Here is an 18,585-nt window from a genome sequence, read left to right as displayed (position 1 = left end):
GGCATTTTGATAACTGTGGCCAGTAACAATTAATATGTTCAGGAGAAATGGCTCAGCTATTTATACAATATGCATTATTATTATTATTATTCACCAAAAAGGATGCTTTGCCATGAATTTTGGCTGATGAGTTATATAGTACATATTCCTTGAGGCAGTATGACAGAGGATTTTTTATGGGTTCTATAGGCTTTGTGAAAACTTTTAAATGTTATAACAGACTATATATTTCCATTTGCAGTCTAGCCTTCAGTTAGATATTACATGCAAAATGTTTTAAATATTTTAACAAATACTTCGGTTCGTAGAGTATAACAAATGAGAATTCTTTTCTAAATATTTTATAAAATGTAATCAGAACAAAGGAAGATGTATTTTAAATACAGTGATGGAATGCAATAGAGCTTCTGGGGCAAAAATGAGGCTTGAAGAAAACCTCAAAACATATTGTTTTTCCTTTTTGTGATTCATGGCATTATGAATTTGCACAACTTCTTAAAATCTGTAGTTTAGTCCCTCACTCAGTGTAAAGCAGTCAGGTTTTGAAAATTTCAATAGAAATACACTAATTGGGCTTTGCACATTTTTCAGGCTTTCAAATTGGCACTTAGTGAAAACAATACATCAGTTGTTTTAAAACAGAAAAAATGCTTGAACAAGACCTCATAGGGTTTATACAGGTATATTGAAAGAATCCTTAAGAACAATTTTGAGTGGGTTTTTTTATATCTATAAACTACTTTGCAATCTTGCCCATTATATTTATCCCATTAGCCAGTTCAAAACTTTGTGTGCATGAGTATATACATTTGCTCATGTTTTTATTTTTCAATTCAGCACCGTACCTCTGAGTGGTGGCTTGTCTGGCCTGACCACTGCTAGCTCTGTCACAGTCTCAGATCCATCTTCTCCAAACAGACATTGGGCTTCAGTGTGAAAGCCCAACTCCTGTTTCGTGTCCAGATCTTTTAGCCGAAGCTGCAGGCAGAATCAAAAGAAGAAATTAATTTATCTGAATTGTTTCTTATTTCCATCCCAACAGAAGCTGACCTTTCTTTATTGTTTATGCCTGCACACACTTTATAAAAGCAAACTGATTCTGTAATACAAGAGATACAGTAGTTTCTGCAAGCCACTGATTCTGCAGCCTGATATTTATAGGTGTATTCTTCACTGCATTTCAACATAGGCACAGGACCTATTTGCAGGGAAGCAATGAAGGATACAGATTAAATTGACCTGCATATACTTGCAATTTGAGAATGTCAAATGAGTGAATACAGTTACATCAATCTTAACAGCATATGCTCATTTTGCAAAAATATTTCTTTTGCTGTTTTTTTTTTTACATGTGACTTCCTATATCTCATCCGAGATTTTCAAAGTTGGCAGCAATTAGATATCCAATGGCCCTTGGGGGGTCCCTGTGGAAATAAGTTATTTGAAGAATTAATTCCAATAGAAGGTGTGAGCATAGGTCCAGCTTTATTATATCTGACTTTAAATACTCAGTGGAGACTGAACCAATTAGGTTCCGACTTTGTGAATTTAGAGCCTCCAAACCAACTGAGGAAGCACAGCCTTGGAAGCTCAGCTAGCCTACCTACTGAGACAGTCATGTGGAGATCAGATTCAAAGGGCGGCAGCTCAGATGGTGAACTTTATTGTAGGTCAGGTTATAAAATACAGAATGACAAGCTATCAAGCACATGTAGAAACATTTCTGGTAACTGTTATATGCAGGATTGAACTTGATACATAGCTAACAACTAAAAGTTTGCAGAAATGGTTTCTTCAGCTTTTAGAATCTCTTTGTACAGAAATATTAAATCCAAGTCATTAAAACCAAACCTAAATAAAAATAAAAACTTAACTCCATTGAGACGTTAAGTAATTGAAATTCTTAAGCAAGGATTCCCAAAATTACTGTGCTGATTTATTATCACTGTTGATACCAGCAGCTGCAAGAAAAGGGCATGGCTCATTCTGCAGGATGCACAGATTTCCTTACATAAAAATCAAGTACAAGCTTTGAAATGCAGAAATATTTATGTATTAATTATGTAATTTAAATTATTGGGAATTTGACAGTTCCACTTAACATTTGTGAGACTATCTTGCCCTTGATTTCCTAGAAATATCATTGCTGAACATCTTCCATTTCTGGTTATGCTTTCTGTCCAGTGTTTCACAATTTCAGGCACAAAGCTTCCAAATGAAAGTAAAAATTTCCCTATGAACATTTTTAGAGCTAAGCCATTAATTACTTGAATAAACAGTGCTTTTCTTTAGATAGTATTAAATTCCACTAAAATTTCAGGCAACTGCTTATCTATTTTTTGCATTTGCAATAACTGAGTTTTCTCACAATAAATGTCTAAATTCTGCTCAAGGATATCCTCCCTAATTTCTAACTATCCTCCCTAACTAAATATCAGTATTACAAATTCCTATCCATAAAAACTGGACTAAGGGTTACATACATGTGCAGGCAGACAACCTGGAGAAAACAGATGCATAAAAATGAGACGTGTAAATTTATGCAGACTTTGTCCTTAAAATAAAATGTACCTGACAAATTCTTGTTGGTTGTAAGATTACATATATATGTGAACTTAATCCCTAATTCATATAGTTTTCCTACATTCTATATGAAAATAAAAATGACTCTGTATACTATTTTGGAAAGGGCCAAACCATCTACTTTTGGGGCAAGAAAAAGCTACTCATTCTAGAATAAATAAATCTTCAAAAGTTATAGAGAAAAACATAAATTTTAGCCAAGGTTGTATCATTTTCTAGAGAAGTATGGAGAAAACCACAGGAGACAACAGGGACAGCTCTGGTACTCCGAAGCTGCTGTAAACACCAGAACAGAGAAAACAGAGTATAACAACAGGAACGTGGGGATTTTATCTCCTTTTTAGCATTTGCGGTTTCATCCGTAATCTATGTTTTTGTGAAATTTCTGAAACTTTGGTTATTACTTCTTTCATTTATGGAGAAAGCAAGGAAAGGAATTCTTTTAAATTGAAGATGAGTTTGACCACCTGTTCATAGTGAGCTTACACATACTAACTGCCTTCTGTTGCCTTCCTATTTCTACACAGCTTCTCTATTTTTTTACTGTTCTCTAAGTCCTATTAAAGTGAAATGAACTTCTTGCATTTTAGGTTATGTTTCCACATATAAATAATGTATAAACAGACTAATAAATGAGTAATAGAGGTTATAAGCATATTACTGGCACAAGCAATATATGTTATTGTGGCTTATGCTGTGGGTTGTAAGTGCACCAATAGAAGAGACTACACTGCTCCATATTGCTACCTATTGACTTCTAGATTGTAATGATTGGTAGCTACTAATACACCATTTATTAAATAACTTTTGAAGTATTTAAAATTATGAATGAAAATCATTTACCCATTCGCAGAGGGTTGTCTTGGAAAAGAAAGCACAAAGAGAACTGCTACATTTGTGAGTTTTCTGCCATGTTTTGGGCCACCACTGGCTCGTCCACACGGGTGGACGAGGTGCTAAGGGGCATGGTTTAGTGTTTGATAGGAATGGTTGGACTCAATGATCCGGTGGGTCTCTTCCAACCTGGTTATTCTGTGATTCTATAAGTCTTATATTACATAATCACAAAATGGATATATTGAGGTCAGTGTCAATGCATTTTTTGAGTGCTGTATCAAAGGCCTCGAGATGCATATTTAAAATGCAAAATTGGTTTTGCTTACCTATTATTGCCATTCTTGTAGCCTGAACTAAGACTACAAAATTAGCTGAGAAAGGATACATTTGCAGAGGAAGTATGAACAAGCAAAACTCCTCCTGTGTCCTCAGAGGAGCTTGAACTCAGACTTGATGTTCCTCTGAGTACCATTCAAACCCATTCAAATATTAACCCAGAATGCATCTGTCTCTAGCATTTCCAACCAGAAAGGTTTCTGGACTGCTGAATTATTCAGGGAATCACCCTTTGATCTTTTAAAACCATAGTAGAGTAACGATACTATGTGGCCCACTTCAGATAAACATGCTTTATGATGAACTTAAGAATAATGATGAACTTAAGAACAATTATAAACTTAAGAATAATTTAGTGCTATGTCCACAATGCTTTTGGGGGCCTTGCCGACAGACAGAGCTCTGACACGATTTTTCTTTGCATTAATGTTCAAACCTAAGTATTTCCTCAAAGGCTAAGTATTATTAGGACCAACACCTTTCTAACCAGTTTTCCTACCTACACAAAGGAAAGGCATATGTTTAAATTCTGATTGAGTCATGAGATCAATAGCATTAAATCATTTTTTCATTCCATTTTATGAGACTTCTTAAGTACATATTAAACTATGATCAGGTGTTTAAGGCCCACTGATGAATGTGTTGTAATGAAAAAATACTGAAGTATCCATTTAATTGTTTTCCCCAGGTAGGTTGCTCTGTGTCGGGAGACTGTCAGTATTTCCATGCAGGGATTAACATTCCCAAACATAAGAAGAAAACACTGCCTTCCATGTCATGATGAGCTGTGCAGTATGGATTTGCACATCAGTGATTACGTATAGCTACATGCATTTCAGCAGGCACAAACAAGGCTGATCTGCCCACAAAGAGATCTGGAAGCTGTGGGCAATCTTCTGTAGATAAGAGGTAACTGAGTCAAAAGATGCATGGTCTTGCTAATATGGTGCAAAGTGAAGCCAACAATCTGTCTTTCAAGAAAAGATATTTCTCTAGTTTTATGAAGAGTATTGCAAGTTTATATATCGTGTATTTTGAATACCTTGTGAAGCGTAATTCCTCTTCCTAAGCATGGACCAGATAACACAAAGGAAGCTTTTGTTATATCTCCAATATCACCAACGGTCAACTGTTAGAAGAATAAAGGGAAAAAAACCCTATATATTGTATATAACACTTTGGATGACATACTTCAAACGCACATAAAAACATAAATAAAATAGGTAAAAGTACTAGTCAAGGACATTCATGTTAGGATGAGGAAGTTCCATTACGATTTCAAGTGAATTTGGACTCACATTTGCATCATAATTTACATTTATTTTTAAGTGGGAGAATTGGTTGCAGAGCATAGGCAAACATATGAAGAGCAAGGAAATGCATCACTGATTCTATGTGTCCCAGTTGAAATTATGTTACTATTCTTTTTTCTCCACCTCCTCTCAATCACATCTTTATTCTCAAAATTGAACTGAAATGTTGAACTCCAACAGTTAAGCAAGTGACATCTATATTGCCTTTTTGCCTAAGATGGGTACTGACCATTTTTTCCATGTTTGAAATAAAAACATTTTGAAAGGGGTGATGCAGGTTAACACACATATCCAGACACTGTCATTAACTTCTTGTGCAAACTACAGAATTATATTTGCCCAGGCCCAGGCTTCTTGTAGAGACACACAGCTTCGAAGTAGTGAAAACAGATTAGCTGAGGTTTGAGAAGTGGAACTTAAAGCAGGTATGGAATAGCTCCATTATTTATTGTCTTACTGTTAAGCTGAGGCTTTTCATGTCAAAGTTGGCTTTTGCTCAAGAGAGCTTTCCTAAGTGATATATATTAGATCATGTGAGAAGTTCTCCCAGTATGGTTTATTGAAAACATAGAGGAATAAACATTAACTCTGATAAATAAAAATCATTCTACATGACTTCACGTAAGTTGGCTACAAGTCTTAAATTACTGAAACAATTTGGTAAGATTTGTGTGAAATAAGAAAGAAGCTGACCAAAAACGGAATGTCATTCAGATTCGGAACTTTCTGTGCAGGGGATTTCCCTTTTCTTCCAAATACAACAACTTGAATATCAGGAACATCTTCTGGTACTTGTGTGCCGTGCACCCATGCTTGCCAACATCCTCTGCTTTTTGTATCATTTTTTTTTTCCAGAAGAGATGTGACAGATGTTTCTGCACAGAAAACAAACATATATTCATAGCCCATGTCTAAGTTATAAGATGGTATAAGCCAAAAGATATGAAATCACATTGACTGGTAGTGCTGGATCTAGCATAGGCAAGTCAGGTAACAAAGACGCAAAACACCCATTATTCATTTTAGCACTGTGGAGGTGTAGAAAACCAGGCCCACAGTTTCGTGTATCCATGCAACACTCATGGAGGGTCCATGTCTATCTTCTCTGTATTGTTCCAAGGACAGGATAGATGCTGCCAGAGGAGACTTTCAATACTGCCATTTAAGTTTTCTTCATTCCATGCATAATTTCTTCCTCCTTGTTTACACAAGGCATGATTCACCTTGGTCCAGGCCCCTGTCTGTCACCACTAGGGTACCAATGCTCAGTCCTACCTACATTGTAAAGTAGCCTTGTGGTGGCCCTGTTCTGCTTTGCCGTGCAATAGTGATCCATGCAAATGAAGGGCATTTCTGCTCTATTACCTTTGAGTGGAATTGCCACTTCTACAAAATCTTTCTTGGAGCGTTTATTGATCCAGTTATTGTGAATAAAAACATGTGCAGAAAAAGGGTAGAAGACTTCTTTTATAACAATTTTTTCCAAGAACCACTCATCTGAATGAAAATAAACAGAATATTATTAATTTATACCTTGTAAGTAACAAAATGTTCTGAGTATGCAGTCATGAGTTTCTATCTTTAGAAAACCAATAAAATGTATCCTTTTGTGGGATTGCTTAAAGAAATAAAACTTCTGGAAATATATCGGCTGTGTGTATATGTTTCTGGCTGTTCTCCTACAGTCCAAAATATTCAAGATAGCAAAAGAAGTCTTAAATTTTTACAGAATTTTTGAAATTAAACATGTGGATAGATTTGATTTAATGACCTATAAGCTTTCCAAAGGATGGGAAGTCTTCTATATGAGATCTCTAGATGTAGGAAGTCCCCCATAAGAAATGATGTTATAAAAGTCCTAAAGGAAAAAGAATCAGGATTTCTAGCACATTTGGCATCAGAAAATCCACTCAACACAGAACTTCATTTCTGATGAGATTCTATGCTTTCAAATAACACGCAAACTTCAGCTCAGGATTTTCTCTTGATTGAAGCTATTGTGCTTATTCTCTGGAAAAAAAAATGCTTGAAGACTCAGACTTCTGCGTCTTGGTAAACTCAGTTATAATCCAAGTCTTGGTGAAATCAATGAAAGTTTGATCATTCATTTCAATGTTACCATCTAGGAAATATGTCAGTTCCCAAATCAGTTTTGCTTTCTGAGCCTGAATTTAACCTACAGGGTCATTTTATGCTCTTGGTTTTAGTAAAGATAAAAAAACAGGGGGCTCAGTTTATACACTCTGGAACAATCGTATCTCCATTATAGTTATCTGCAGAAGCAGGATATCCACAGACTCTCTGCTCTGTTGTGCCTAACAACTGCAAGGCCAAAATTGTGGCCAAAGTAGAAGATAATATCAATTCATTGTATTCCTTCCTGTTGCTAGTTATTTTTAAGAAGTAATTTTCTTTAACTCCAATGTCTGTTAGTTGGAAAGAGGACAAGAAAAAATGCTGCAGGAAGCACAACGTTTTCATCTGCCACTCAACCTGATGTATCCAGGATCTCTTAAAAAAAAAAGAGTACATTTTGAATGAGTTAGAAGGAAAATAAAAAGCCAGAACAGCCTTCCTCCATGTTTCACTCCCATACCTGATAAACTGATTTTTGGTATTTATCTTTACCTAGAAGAATTTAGTCCTGAAAAATCTTTGTCTTTTAAAATTAAAATGTCCATTATTCAAAAATAAAAAGGAAGAAAAAATGTCAAAAATTTCCAAAGCATGATATTATGTTGTTTCCTGAAAATGAAAAACTTTGTTAACTGTACTCACAAATACAAAGTAGCTTTTATGGACAAATGTTTAACATTTTATATACAATTTAACCAATTTACAGCATCACTACATTTGCTATGAATCCTTTGCACACTTCAGTAAACCCAAGCTATGAACTTGACATGTATAGTCCAACAGAAATAATGAATAACAGAAAATTGAAAGCAATTTCAGATTTTCTAGAACTTTTTAAAAAACACTTTTTATTTTTAATCTTAAATTTAAGATATTTCTGAAGTTCTAGGATTTCATAAATCTGACAACTTTTATTATTATTATTATTCTACATTAACTGAAAAAAATTGCTGACCTTTTTTTTGACTCTTAAATCCAACAAGAACTTGGTTCAATTTGCCAAGATATACTGCTTTAATTTTAAAAACATCCACCTGCAATAAAAAATATTTAAATTCCATTTTAGTTAAACTTAATATGTATCTTCTTTTGAATGTTTATCAGTTTAGCCTACCGTGTCATTTCTTTGTATCTCAATGGAAGCAAATTTATCTTGTTCATAGCATTCCATTGTCTTAGAACCATTACACATGTAAGCAATACAGTGCTCATTTTTAGTGCCTTCATAGAATGAAATAACAAAATTAGATCAATTAATACTTGTGTTGAGAGTTTGATCTAGAACCTCTCCCGATGTAACTGATGAATGTTATGAATCTAATAATTCTAAAAATCTGGAGCAATTCCATTTTTACTAAATTTCACAGTTAATTTTGTGGGAATTTGGCAGGTAAATAGGAATCAAGTGAACAGTATCTAGGAAGGTTTCAACCAGCTGTGCTATTAGGATAAGGATTTTTCAAAGAAATTATTTCTATGATAGGTCAAATTTTCCACATAAAATAGACTTGCATGCTGAATAGACCTCATGGAATCTTCCCTTTTTTCCCGACTATAAATCTTGGTAGAATATTCACCTTCTTGGCCTATACATGTTTGTCTTCTTTGTGTAGTCATCTTCCTTCATTATCAATGGGAAACCTCATGTAAATTTGCACACTGATACTGGGAACTTACATTGCTAAAGTGTGCGCTTATTGGCTTTTTAGAACTGGGCCTTAAGAAATGAGGTTTGGAAACATACTATTCATTAATGGGCTCATCTATTCTCTTGGGAAACCAGCAATGGAATAAAATCTCCACTATAAGCCCGTTTTAATTTTTGTAAATTCACGAGCCATCCTATAATAGACAGGAGCAGTTGTCTTCAAACAGTTGGGCTCAAAGTGCAATTTGAAGACAAAAGTTTGCAGTCAATTTGAGGGTTTTTAAAAAAAAACAATAAAAGCTTTGTGTTGTTCCCATAGCTGTGGCCAAGCACGACTTAGAAAAAATCACATTTACCTCTGAGAACCATATTGACCACAAAAGTAGATTAGAGGAAAAAGCAAAGACTAAGAATAAAGATTAGGCATTTGAGGGCAAGGTGGAGTAAAGAAAAGTGTGAGAGAATGAATATCCAAATAATTGTTACTTTAGATCTTTTATATAAGAAGAGTAGGGTGTTATAGCCTAGGATATAGGAAAGCCCCTTAGTGTTCCAAATGAAGAATTCAGCTTCCTGGAAAATCCCATTCAAGAAATGACACTGACTCTATTATACTGAAAAACACTTGTGAATTTGTGGATGACTTATATTTCCATTGGAGTTAGTATTCACAGAAGTCAATCATATTTTTTAAATGTTTTCCATTTAACATACTTTCTCACAAAATAAAGAATAAAAAAAAAGATCAGGACAGTTCCGTTTTTCGAAAGAGAGATGAATCAGCCCCTCTTTCAGTCTACACTGATATTTTATTTATTGTACTAAGCAATCTTGCTGTACAGATTTCTCTAAGGTATTATCTTTAAGATATATATAACTATTATCTATATCACCCAAAAGTCAAATCTATAAAATTTCCTGTGTTACTGCTTAAAACCAGGTGAGCCCTACAATCCTGTCATTACTATTTTCAAATTTATTTTCTGTACTCTGAGCTAGCAGTTTGATCAATTCTTGATGAACATGACATTGGACATCCATGTTCTCTTCCACAATGGAAACAGTGACTGGTGACAATGAAATCCTCCTTCCTGCCCTCCCTCAAATAAGATTCCTACGTACTTTGCAAATATTTTATGATTCACTTAAAAACAAAATAAAAATCTTCCAAATCTGAACTCAAAGCAAATGGTAGGGTCTAGTAAAGTATCAGCTAGACATTGTCTTTTGATCTGAAATAGATATTTCCTTTAGATCTGAAAAATGTTTTAGTTACTTTGTTCTTATGCCGGTAACTAATCTAGGAATTGTTCTTATAGGAAAACCCCTTTAAACCTCAAAAAGCAAGATTTTAAAAATGTTTAAGAGCAGTAAGAGGGTGGAAGCATTAGAAATATGAAAAAAAAAAAAACGAAACTGCTTGGAACACTGACATTGCTGCTCAGGAAAGTAAAGAAAAGGTAATTATTTAATAGTAGGTACAAAGGCAAGATACCCTACAGAAATGGTACAAGTTCTACAAATCAGGCTTATTTCAACAAAGCAATAATATCGCCCTGTCCCTACAAATCCAGAGTATTAAATTAGAACATTAGATTATTTATAGTCTAACTCAAAATTACTTCATCAACTTAACTATTTCACTGTTGCACAATGCGATGATGCTTAAAAGCAACGTGTTACCCATGGAAACAAGCACCCCTTAGTTACAAGAGAAAATTATGTCTATATGAAGTGGAACATATATATATGCACATATTGGTACTCTGTCCATGAAAGGTTTTATTCAAACATAAATCTTAACAAAAAGATACTCAGATTCAGTTACATTTTTCCTCATTACTTTACCTGCCCTCTAGCAAAAGTGATCAGGCTCTTTCTTGAGCTAAGCCATCGTTTCCCCGAGTCACTCTTTTCTCCTTGAATACAAAGATAAGCCTCACCAGTGGCATCTACTTTCTTCAAGTCTCCCGTGTGCAAATGGATTGAATATTCCACAACTTCAGAAAAAATACACATACAAAAATCAAAAAAGTCAGTATGAGAAAATGATACTTGTCTTCTTGACAAGCATCTGCATTGAGTACCAATCCCTAGTAGAAACCATTGCAAATTTCATCAGAATTCCATATGTCACAGAACAGGGAGCACAGGTCTTTTCAGTTCTAGTGACATACATAAACAACACACATTCCTGCTGCATAACTGATGAATACAGATTTGTTCTGCTCTGACACCACACCCAGAAAATCAGAACTACTGTCTGCTGCTTGGGGCATAGGATGTCCTATGTATTGCCCTCTTCCCCTGAGGAAGGGAATTCTATTTCAAAAAATATTGCATGTTTACATCCTCTTTGGAAAGTCTAAGTTTTGCTTTTTAAGACTATTTACTTGTGTTTCTTTATTCCTTCCTTCCTTCTTTCTCTGTCTACTATTTTATCCTTGAAATTAAATGGGAGCTTACACACATAAAGTGGCTTAGAAGAATACTGGGACCTTATTGTCTTAAGCTTTAAACTCACGTAATTATCTCCCAATGAATGGATATGTCAGGACTATAAAGCTTTCTCTATAGTCAGACCATAATACTATCACAATGTTCTTCAGTTAAAACACATTAATGTTGAAGAGAAATAATGCCTAAAAATACTTTCAACATCAGCTTTAATACATAAATAGAAAATCTCCCTCACATTTTGTATCAGTCTCCAAAGAACCTCCCAGGTACTGTAAAATAAACCACAAATACAGATCAGCTAAGTGAAATTGGAGTTCAAGGAAAAGCATTCCTGCTTTTCTCAGCTGCGGCCATAGTATGGAGATTAGAAGAGAAACCTATGGCTTCCATGCGGAACTTCTGATTCCTTGCCTCTATCTGCAGGCAAGACCAAGTAGCACTAACTCTAAACCACTTCATCAAAAAATCCTATTTTCATTCTTAAATGACCTATTTTAGCCCCTGAGTTTATAATGGAAACAAGGAACAAGGAAACACTGAAACAGAAGAAGGTCACAATCTCAATATTTATGGTTATTTGCATTATTTTAACAAGAAGGAGCCAGGAAAAAAGGGTCTATTTTGGGTTGGGGTTTTTTTGTCTTAATGTTGCAAGTCTGCTTTTACTCAGATTGCAATAATAAATCTGTGCTCATTTGTATAATGCTGGGGCTGTCACTTTAGGAGTACAGCTTCTGTGGCTATATTAGGAATATGATCCTTATGCTGTCTGCAGGGAAAGGCAGGTGCTGTAGAAAACACCTATGATCGGTTCCCATATATTCTAGGGGTAGACTCTAGAAGTTAGGAGTCTAAACTTAGATAGTCTGAATGTTCCTCTGTTTCCAGATACAAGCATCATCGCCTCAGCCTAAGAAAAAAAACACCTGTTATCCTACAGCAACACAGGTCTGTAAAACACTCCTTTCTAATATTTTTAAGAATGAAGAAAACATTTTTATCCACTGTAAAATGCAAAGCCACGTTTAGGATGTGTATCATAAACAATGTACATGTACTAAAAATACATATATTATCTCTTAAACTTTTTTGTCACAAGCTTCAAGATTGTTTCTTCTTTTAAATGGATGAACACCCTTAAAATCCAACATTTACAAGTATGGAGCTGCCTTTGACTGCTCCAAACTATTCAGCCCCAACTCCCAAAAGACTCATCACCGACACAGTAAAGCAGATATGGACAACATCTAGTCTGTGTAACAGTTAGATGATGGAGAAAGCCTTCCAGCCTCACTCTGCTGCTTGTTCCTGATTGGGACTGGCTGGCTGTAAGTCTGCTTTCCCAGGAAATGCATGTGCACAAAGAAGGTAAATGGTTCTTTAGACAGATATGAAACCAAGGAGAAGTTAAGAAGCACTTTCAGTCTCTCAATTGACAACACAAGCTAAGGGACACTTAAATACACATTACTGAAGTCTGAAATGCATATTTCAGTCTAAAAAACATAACAGGATACACAAATATCTAAGTATATATACTGGAAGCATCTGATATTTTCAGTACAGTTTGCTTCTTGAATCAATTTTATTCCAAGACAGAAATGGTCCAATTCAACCAAACTGTGCATCATTTAAAAAGATATAATTATGAGAAATTTCTGGTAGATTTGAGAATGATTGTTAGAACGCAGAAGTTAAGGCTGTAGTTTATTTTAAAGCATAGGTGATAGGAAAACAGGAAGGGAAAAAAGTGTTCTGAGGATATTTATTTTTAAGTTTCTCTTACAGCTCTTTTCACAAGTTGGTGCTATTCATATTGAGTGTTGTAATCAAAAGGCCTGAATTCAGATATTGTAACATCTTATATAGCTATTTCTTTACATGTCATAAATAAAAAGTTCACATAAGTGGAACAAGGGTTGTAAATGGTGAGTTTGCATACTGATAGAAAAATAAAAATCTGAAAGGATTCATTAAATAATGATTGCATTTGTCAAAATTGCTAAAATTGTGCTAGTTGTACCTAAGCTTCTGAAATGTCTTTTTTTCTCTTCATCTTTTATTACATAGGGATGATGTCTGAGAAAATCTGTTTTCTGAAAAGTGACTATTTCATTGCAGCACTATTTACTTTACTTGAGGGACTTCCCCTCGGGTTTTGGGTTTTTTAAATCATTTTAAGCAAAGAGCTAGGAAAGTGCTTGTAATTCACTGCATTGTTTATGTTTGATGATAAGAAGTAAATTGAGAGGTTTTTGAGACTGAGGCCCTAACGTATGTCATCTCTTTCTTCAAGGAACTTAAATGTGCGCTGCCAGGTGAAAGACAACATAGCTGCATAAAAGTCAGCGTAGCTACACCTACTTGCTCCTGCTGGAGATCCAGAAAACTATATGAGCTCTCCAGGTGACTCTTTGGCATTTAGCCAATGGCATTTTTTCTTTTAGATGAGTTAGGATATGAAGGGAAGACTGACTCTATGTGATTCATCTAGAGTACTGCCCTGCCTGTATAGAATCATAGAGCCCATTCCAACCTTGCCTTAAACATCTCCAGGGATGGGGCAGACACGGCTTCCCTGGGCAAGCCGTGCCTGTGCCTCACCACTCTCATGGTGAAGAAATTCTTCCTTATGTTTAGTCTAAATCTGCCCCTCTCCATTTTACACCCATTGCCCCTAGTCCTATCATTACACACCTTTGTAAACAGTCCCTCCCCTGCTTTCTTGTAGGCCCCCATCAGGTACTGGATCAGAGCCCCCTATTCTCCAGGCTGAAGAACCCCAACTCTCTCAGTCTGTCATCACATGGGAGGTGCTCCAGCTATCTGATCATCATTGTAGCCCTCCTCTGGACCCTTTCCAACAGTTCCATATCCTTCTTATGTTGAGGATTCCAGAACTGGACAGAATATTCCAGGTGAGGTCTCACAAGTACTGCTGGCCACGCTTCTTTTGATGCAGCCCAGGATACGGTTGGCTTTCTGGAGTACGAGTGCACATTGCCAGCTCATGTCAAGCTTCTCATCAACCAGCACTTTCTCTACAGGGCTGCTCTGAATCACGTCATCCCCTATCCTGTATTAAAACCACGGATTGCCCTGACCCACGTCTAGGACCTTGCACTTGGCCTTATTGAACATCATGAGGTTCTCACAAGCCCACTTCTCCAGCTTGTCCAGGTCCCTCTGGATGACATCCCATCCTTCCACTGTGGCAACTGCACCACTCAGCTTGGTGTCGTCTGCAAACTTGCTGAGGGGGCATTCAATCTCTCTGTCAGTATCATTGACAAAGATATTAAACAGCACTGGTCCCGGTACGGACCCCTGAGAGACACCACTTCTCACAGATCTCCATCTGGACTTCAAGCCATTGACCAGTACTCTCTGAATACGACCAGCTAGCCAGTTTCTAACCCACTGAACCATCCACCCACCAAATCTGTATCTCTCCAATTTAGAGAGAAGGATGCTGTGAGAGACCATTCATAGATTTTGCAGAAGTCCATATAGATCACATCTGTTGGTTTACCCGTGTCCACTACTGTGGTTACCCCACCATAGAAAGCTGCTAGGTTGGTCAGGCAAGACTTGCCCCTCGTGAAGCCATGCTGGCTGCCACTAATCACCTCCCTGTCCTCCATGTCCTCTAGCATAGCTTCTAGGAGGAACTTGTTTGTATAAGCACATTCATTGAAGTGTAAAGGTTGCTTGTTTGAATAAGACTGGAAGAGTTTTGTCTGCTGATCTGATCACTCATGTAGGTTAGATTAGAAATCACAGTGCTCACTATCATCTTTACTACTTTTGTCCCAGATCATTAATATACTTAATCATGAGATTATTTTTAATCACACAAGCAGTATTCAAATGAGTTACATACTGAAAATTAGAAACATATCTAATGCTTTTGCTGAGTTATTATTTCCACCTGAGTCTGATGAATCTATTGATGTATAATGTAGTCACAGCAAATAGTTCCCATTAATTTTCGAAGGTTTTGGATCAGAGAAAGGACTTCCACCATAGAAGTGAAATTAAAATAGACAAAGTAACTGCTACAAAGGAAGGTATAACACAAAAAAAAAAAGCTGCGAAATGGAGCAAAAGTTTTTAGGGGGAGTTGGGACCATTCTGACTATCAGATGAACAACGTATCCCCAACAAAAAAAATCTAATAGAACCAAGATATTCTGTTCAACCTTGCTATTCTTTATCTCTTCTTTGTAAAAGATCTGATTCAGATCTAAACCAAGAGTGTGAAACCAAAAGTGATCACCTAATGCTCATTTAAAAGGGGGGAAAAAACATGAATTAAAGATAGGACAGAAAGAGTTGCTTTAAATTTGCCTTTCTTTCATTGTTGTTGAATTTACTGTATTCTATGTATTCAACATCATTTATGGTGATAATTTGGTAACTTTTGTACACAGAACTTGCAACAGCCCCTCAACAGTAAAGTCTGAATGATACAATTACATACTTTCTGAAGGTCAGAGGTTTAATAAAACTTTTTACACCGTTGCAATGTTACCTTCATAATAAAATCATGCCATGCAGGTGATTTTTCTGAAGTAGGGGGCACAGGAAGAAAAGATCTCAGGGAGGAAAAGAACTATCAGATTAATTCCACTTCTCCTGTGGGAGCTCTTAAGTTATTTTCTCTTATTTCTTTACTCTGTAGATTGTCATGTTCTCCATGGAAATATAAGATGGCAGGGATGAGAATGCAAATGGAGCAGGTTAGGGTGCTGTATTGCAGAGCTGCTGGATATAGGTGACAGGAATATTTTTGTAAGTTTTTTTCTACAAAAAATTATGCTACAAAATAGTAAAAAAAATAGAAAAAGGCAATATGGAAAATGAGTATCACAGAGGTTATTGTCATAATTCCCCACGTATCAGTTTTGGTTTAAATTAATACTAAGCAACTAAGGTCAAAGATGAGTGGAGTAGGCAGGGATATTTTTTGAATGTTCATTTAATCTGAAGTCCAAAAATGCACGTGGTAAAAAATATTGATCCATGATAGAGATAGACTAAAATTCTGTATTTACAAACACCAGGACAGATTAAAGAAAATAAATTAAAAAAAATTATCAGCTTCTGTGATAGTAACTAGTATTCAGAAGACAAATTCAGCTCTGAGATAATCCCACAGAGCCTAATGAAATTATTCAACAGAATCATTTGACCTTTTTTTTAAATGTAATTGTATCTGGGGAATTACCTATAACCTGGGCTTGTGCACTCACTTTTAAGAACTATTTCTACAGATTGAAGAAAAAGCAATTTCAGAGATTCACATTAAAATCCTGCTTATTTTTGTTCATTCGTTTTTAATTATTAAGTATATATTCAATGATAGCTAATAAATGTGATGGCATTTACTGGGCATGAAAAATGATCCTCAGGCAAAACCAGATGAGGTAGGGTATTCAGGAGACATGGACAGAAGATACATTAGAAATTAGTAAGAGATGAAAAAACATGGAACAATTGTGTTTGTAGATGCAGAAAAAATAATTTGAGTGTCTGCTACTTTTAACAAAGGAATTGCAATTTCCCTGAAGATTCAGTATTAGCATAGATATGTATTTTTGCATCACTAAATCTGAACAGAGGTATTAGTATGGCCTTCATTACAACCAGGTAATTGATATTACTGATATAGGTTAATTTTATTTGAATGCTTAGGTTTTAGCATTTACTTTGCTTCTTACAAAGTTATGTACCTGTTGCTTGTTTTTTCTGGGGATAGCAATGATCAGTATCATTCAAAATTGTTCTTTTTCCTTAATCTGAAATTATTCTATCAAGACATTAATTAAAGACATCTCCATAAATGGATGTCTCTTTCAATGAAATAATGAGGACATATACTTTTTTTGTTTGTTTGTTTTCTCTAATAGTCAGACGGGAATACAAGAAAGAAGCTGGCAAATATCTTAGGCTGAATTAGTATTGGGGCTACAAAGAATAAAACTGATATTAGCACTTCCAGTTGTAGATCACTGGACTCCACACAATAGTTTGCAAGAGACCTCCCAGGATACTGGGTGCAAACCATCTGTGGGAAAGTATATACACATCTTTTTCCTAGAAATTTAAAAAAAATAACCCTTAATTTTCTCCTATACCTCACAAATCAGTTACTTTACAATTTGAGATAATGCTCCCTGACAGTATCTCCATTTAGCCTCCAACAGAGGCTTTGAGGAGTGCATTCTAGACTTTTTTTTTTGTTTGAATTTATGGACTTTTTCTATGTAGTTAAACATAAAAATTTTGAATTCTGAAAATAATTACCAACACTTACAATTTTCACCAACCGTTCATAACTAAACTGAAAATAGAGGGGAAATAGAGGCTTTTAAAAAGCACTAGATTTGCTACACTCAGCATTGCACATACTGCATATATTACATCCAACGTCCAATGTTAACTTGAACTCAATGGACCAAAATTCTAAAATGATAAATTTTTTTCAGTAAATGAATGCAATACTAATTGTTTAAAATCATGCAAAAATCATGCAAAACCAGAGATTTAAAGTTCCACAGTGTTTTATTCATTGAAGTCTTAACTCTAAATAGGATGGCATATTTAGGAAAACCTCCTTAGAGAACATGTGTTAAAGTTCATGTGGAATACTTTATCCCTTTATTTTTTGGGGCTGCTTCCATCTTTTTCTGTTGGTTTCTGTTTAAGCAGAACATACTTTGTACAATAGCCTCTAGCAATAAACCTCTTAACTGTCACTAAAAGCTTCAGTATGTGATCTTTACAATCCCCATCAATCCTCATTATTCTAATGAGCTGGATAAATGAAAAGCCTGTTCTTAAACAGCTAGTAGCCAAGTTACTTGTCTGCAACTGGTTGTTCCTCTTTGTATTCCGGAGGGGGGGGTGGGGAGAGGAGGGGGAAAAGGGTGTGAAAGAAATCACTTTATTACCTCTCTGGCATCGTACAATTCATGTGCTACAAGGAGGCCTTTGCAATTCTTTAATTCTTAAAAAATTTATTGTGTTTCTAGGTCACATACATATCTCTGTGAATAGGAAGATTCAGGTTAATATCACACAGTAGATGATAGTTTGTACATATCTCTAGCTGCCATAGCATTTATTTGAAGGGACAATAAATAATCAAGATCTAAAACTGGAGCATCATCTAACACGAAAGAAGCCAAATCCTATGTTAGTGTCAGCAGTTGTAGCATCTGTCATAATCCTGATACCAATTACTTCTTTTTTCTCAGCTTTCTTCTT

General features: G+C 35.5%; 1 protein-coding gene across 1 annotated transcript in view; it reads right to left on the bottom strand.

Annotated features, from left to right (window-relative positions):
- Nucleotides 1-18,585, bottom strand: part of RP1 (RP1 axonemal microtubule associated) — a 177,062-nt gene that overhangs the window by 44,790 nt on the left and 113,687 nt on the right. Inside the window, exons 37-42 of the mRNA XM_069854130.1 lie at nt 10,702-10,853; nt 8,161-8,239; nt 6,435-6,566; nt 5,763-5,944; nt 4,799-4,885; nt 846-978 (exon numbers count right to left, since the gene is read on the bottom strand). Coding sequence (XP_069710231.1) covers nt 846-978; nt 4,799-4,885; nt 5,763-5,944; nt 6,435-6,566; nt 8,161-8,239; nt 10,702-10,853 — 765 coding nt within the window. The remainder of the gene's footprint in view (nt 1-845; nt 979-4,798; nt 4,886-5,762; nt 5,945-6,434; nt 6,567-8,160; nt 8,240-10,701; nt 10,854-18,585) is intronic.

Source organism: Phaenicophaeus curvirostris, chromosome 3, assembly GCF_032191515.1.
Source record: "Phaenicophaeus curvirostris isolate KB17595 chromosome 3, BPBGC_Pcur_1.0, whole genome shotgun sequence".
Taxonomy (NCBI): Eukaryota; Metazoa; Chordata; class Aves; order Cuculiformes; family Cuculidae; genus Phaenicophaeus; species Phaenicophaeus curvirostris.
The sequence above is the reverse complement of the archived record's forward strand: the minus strand, read 5'-3'. Positions and strand labels throughout refer to the sequence as shown.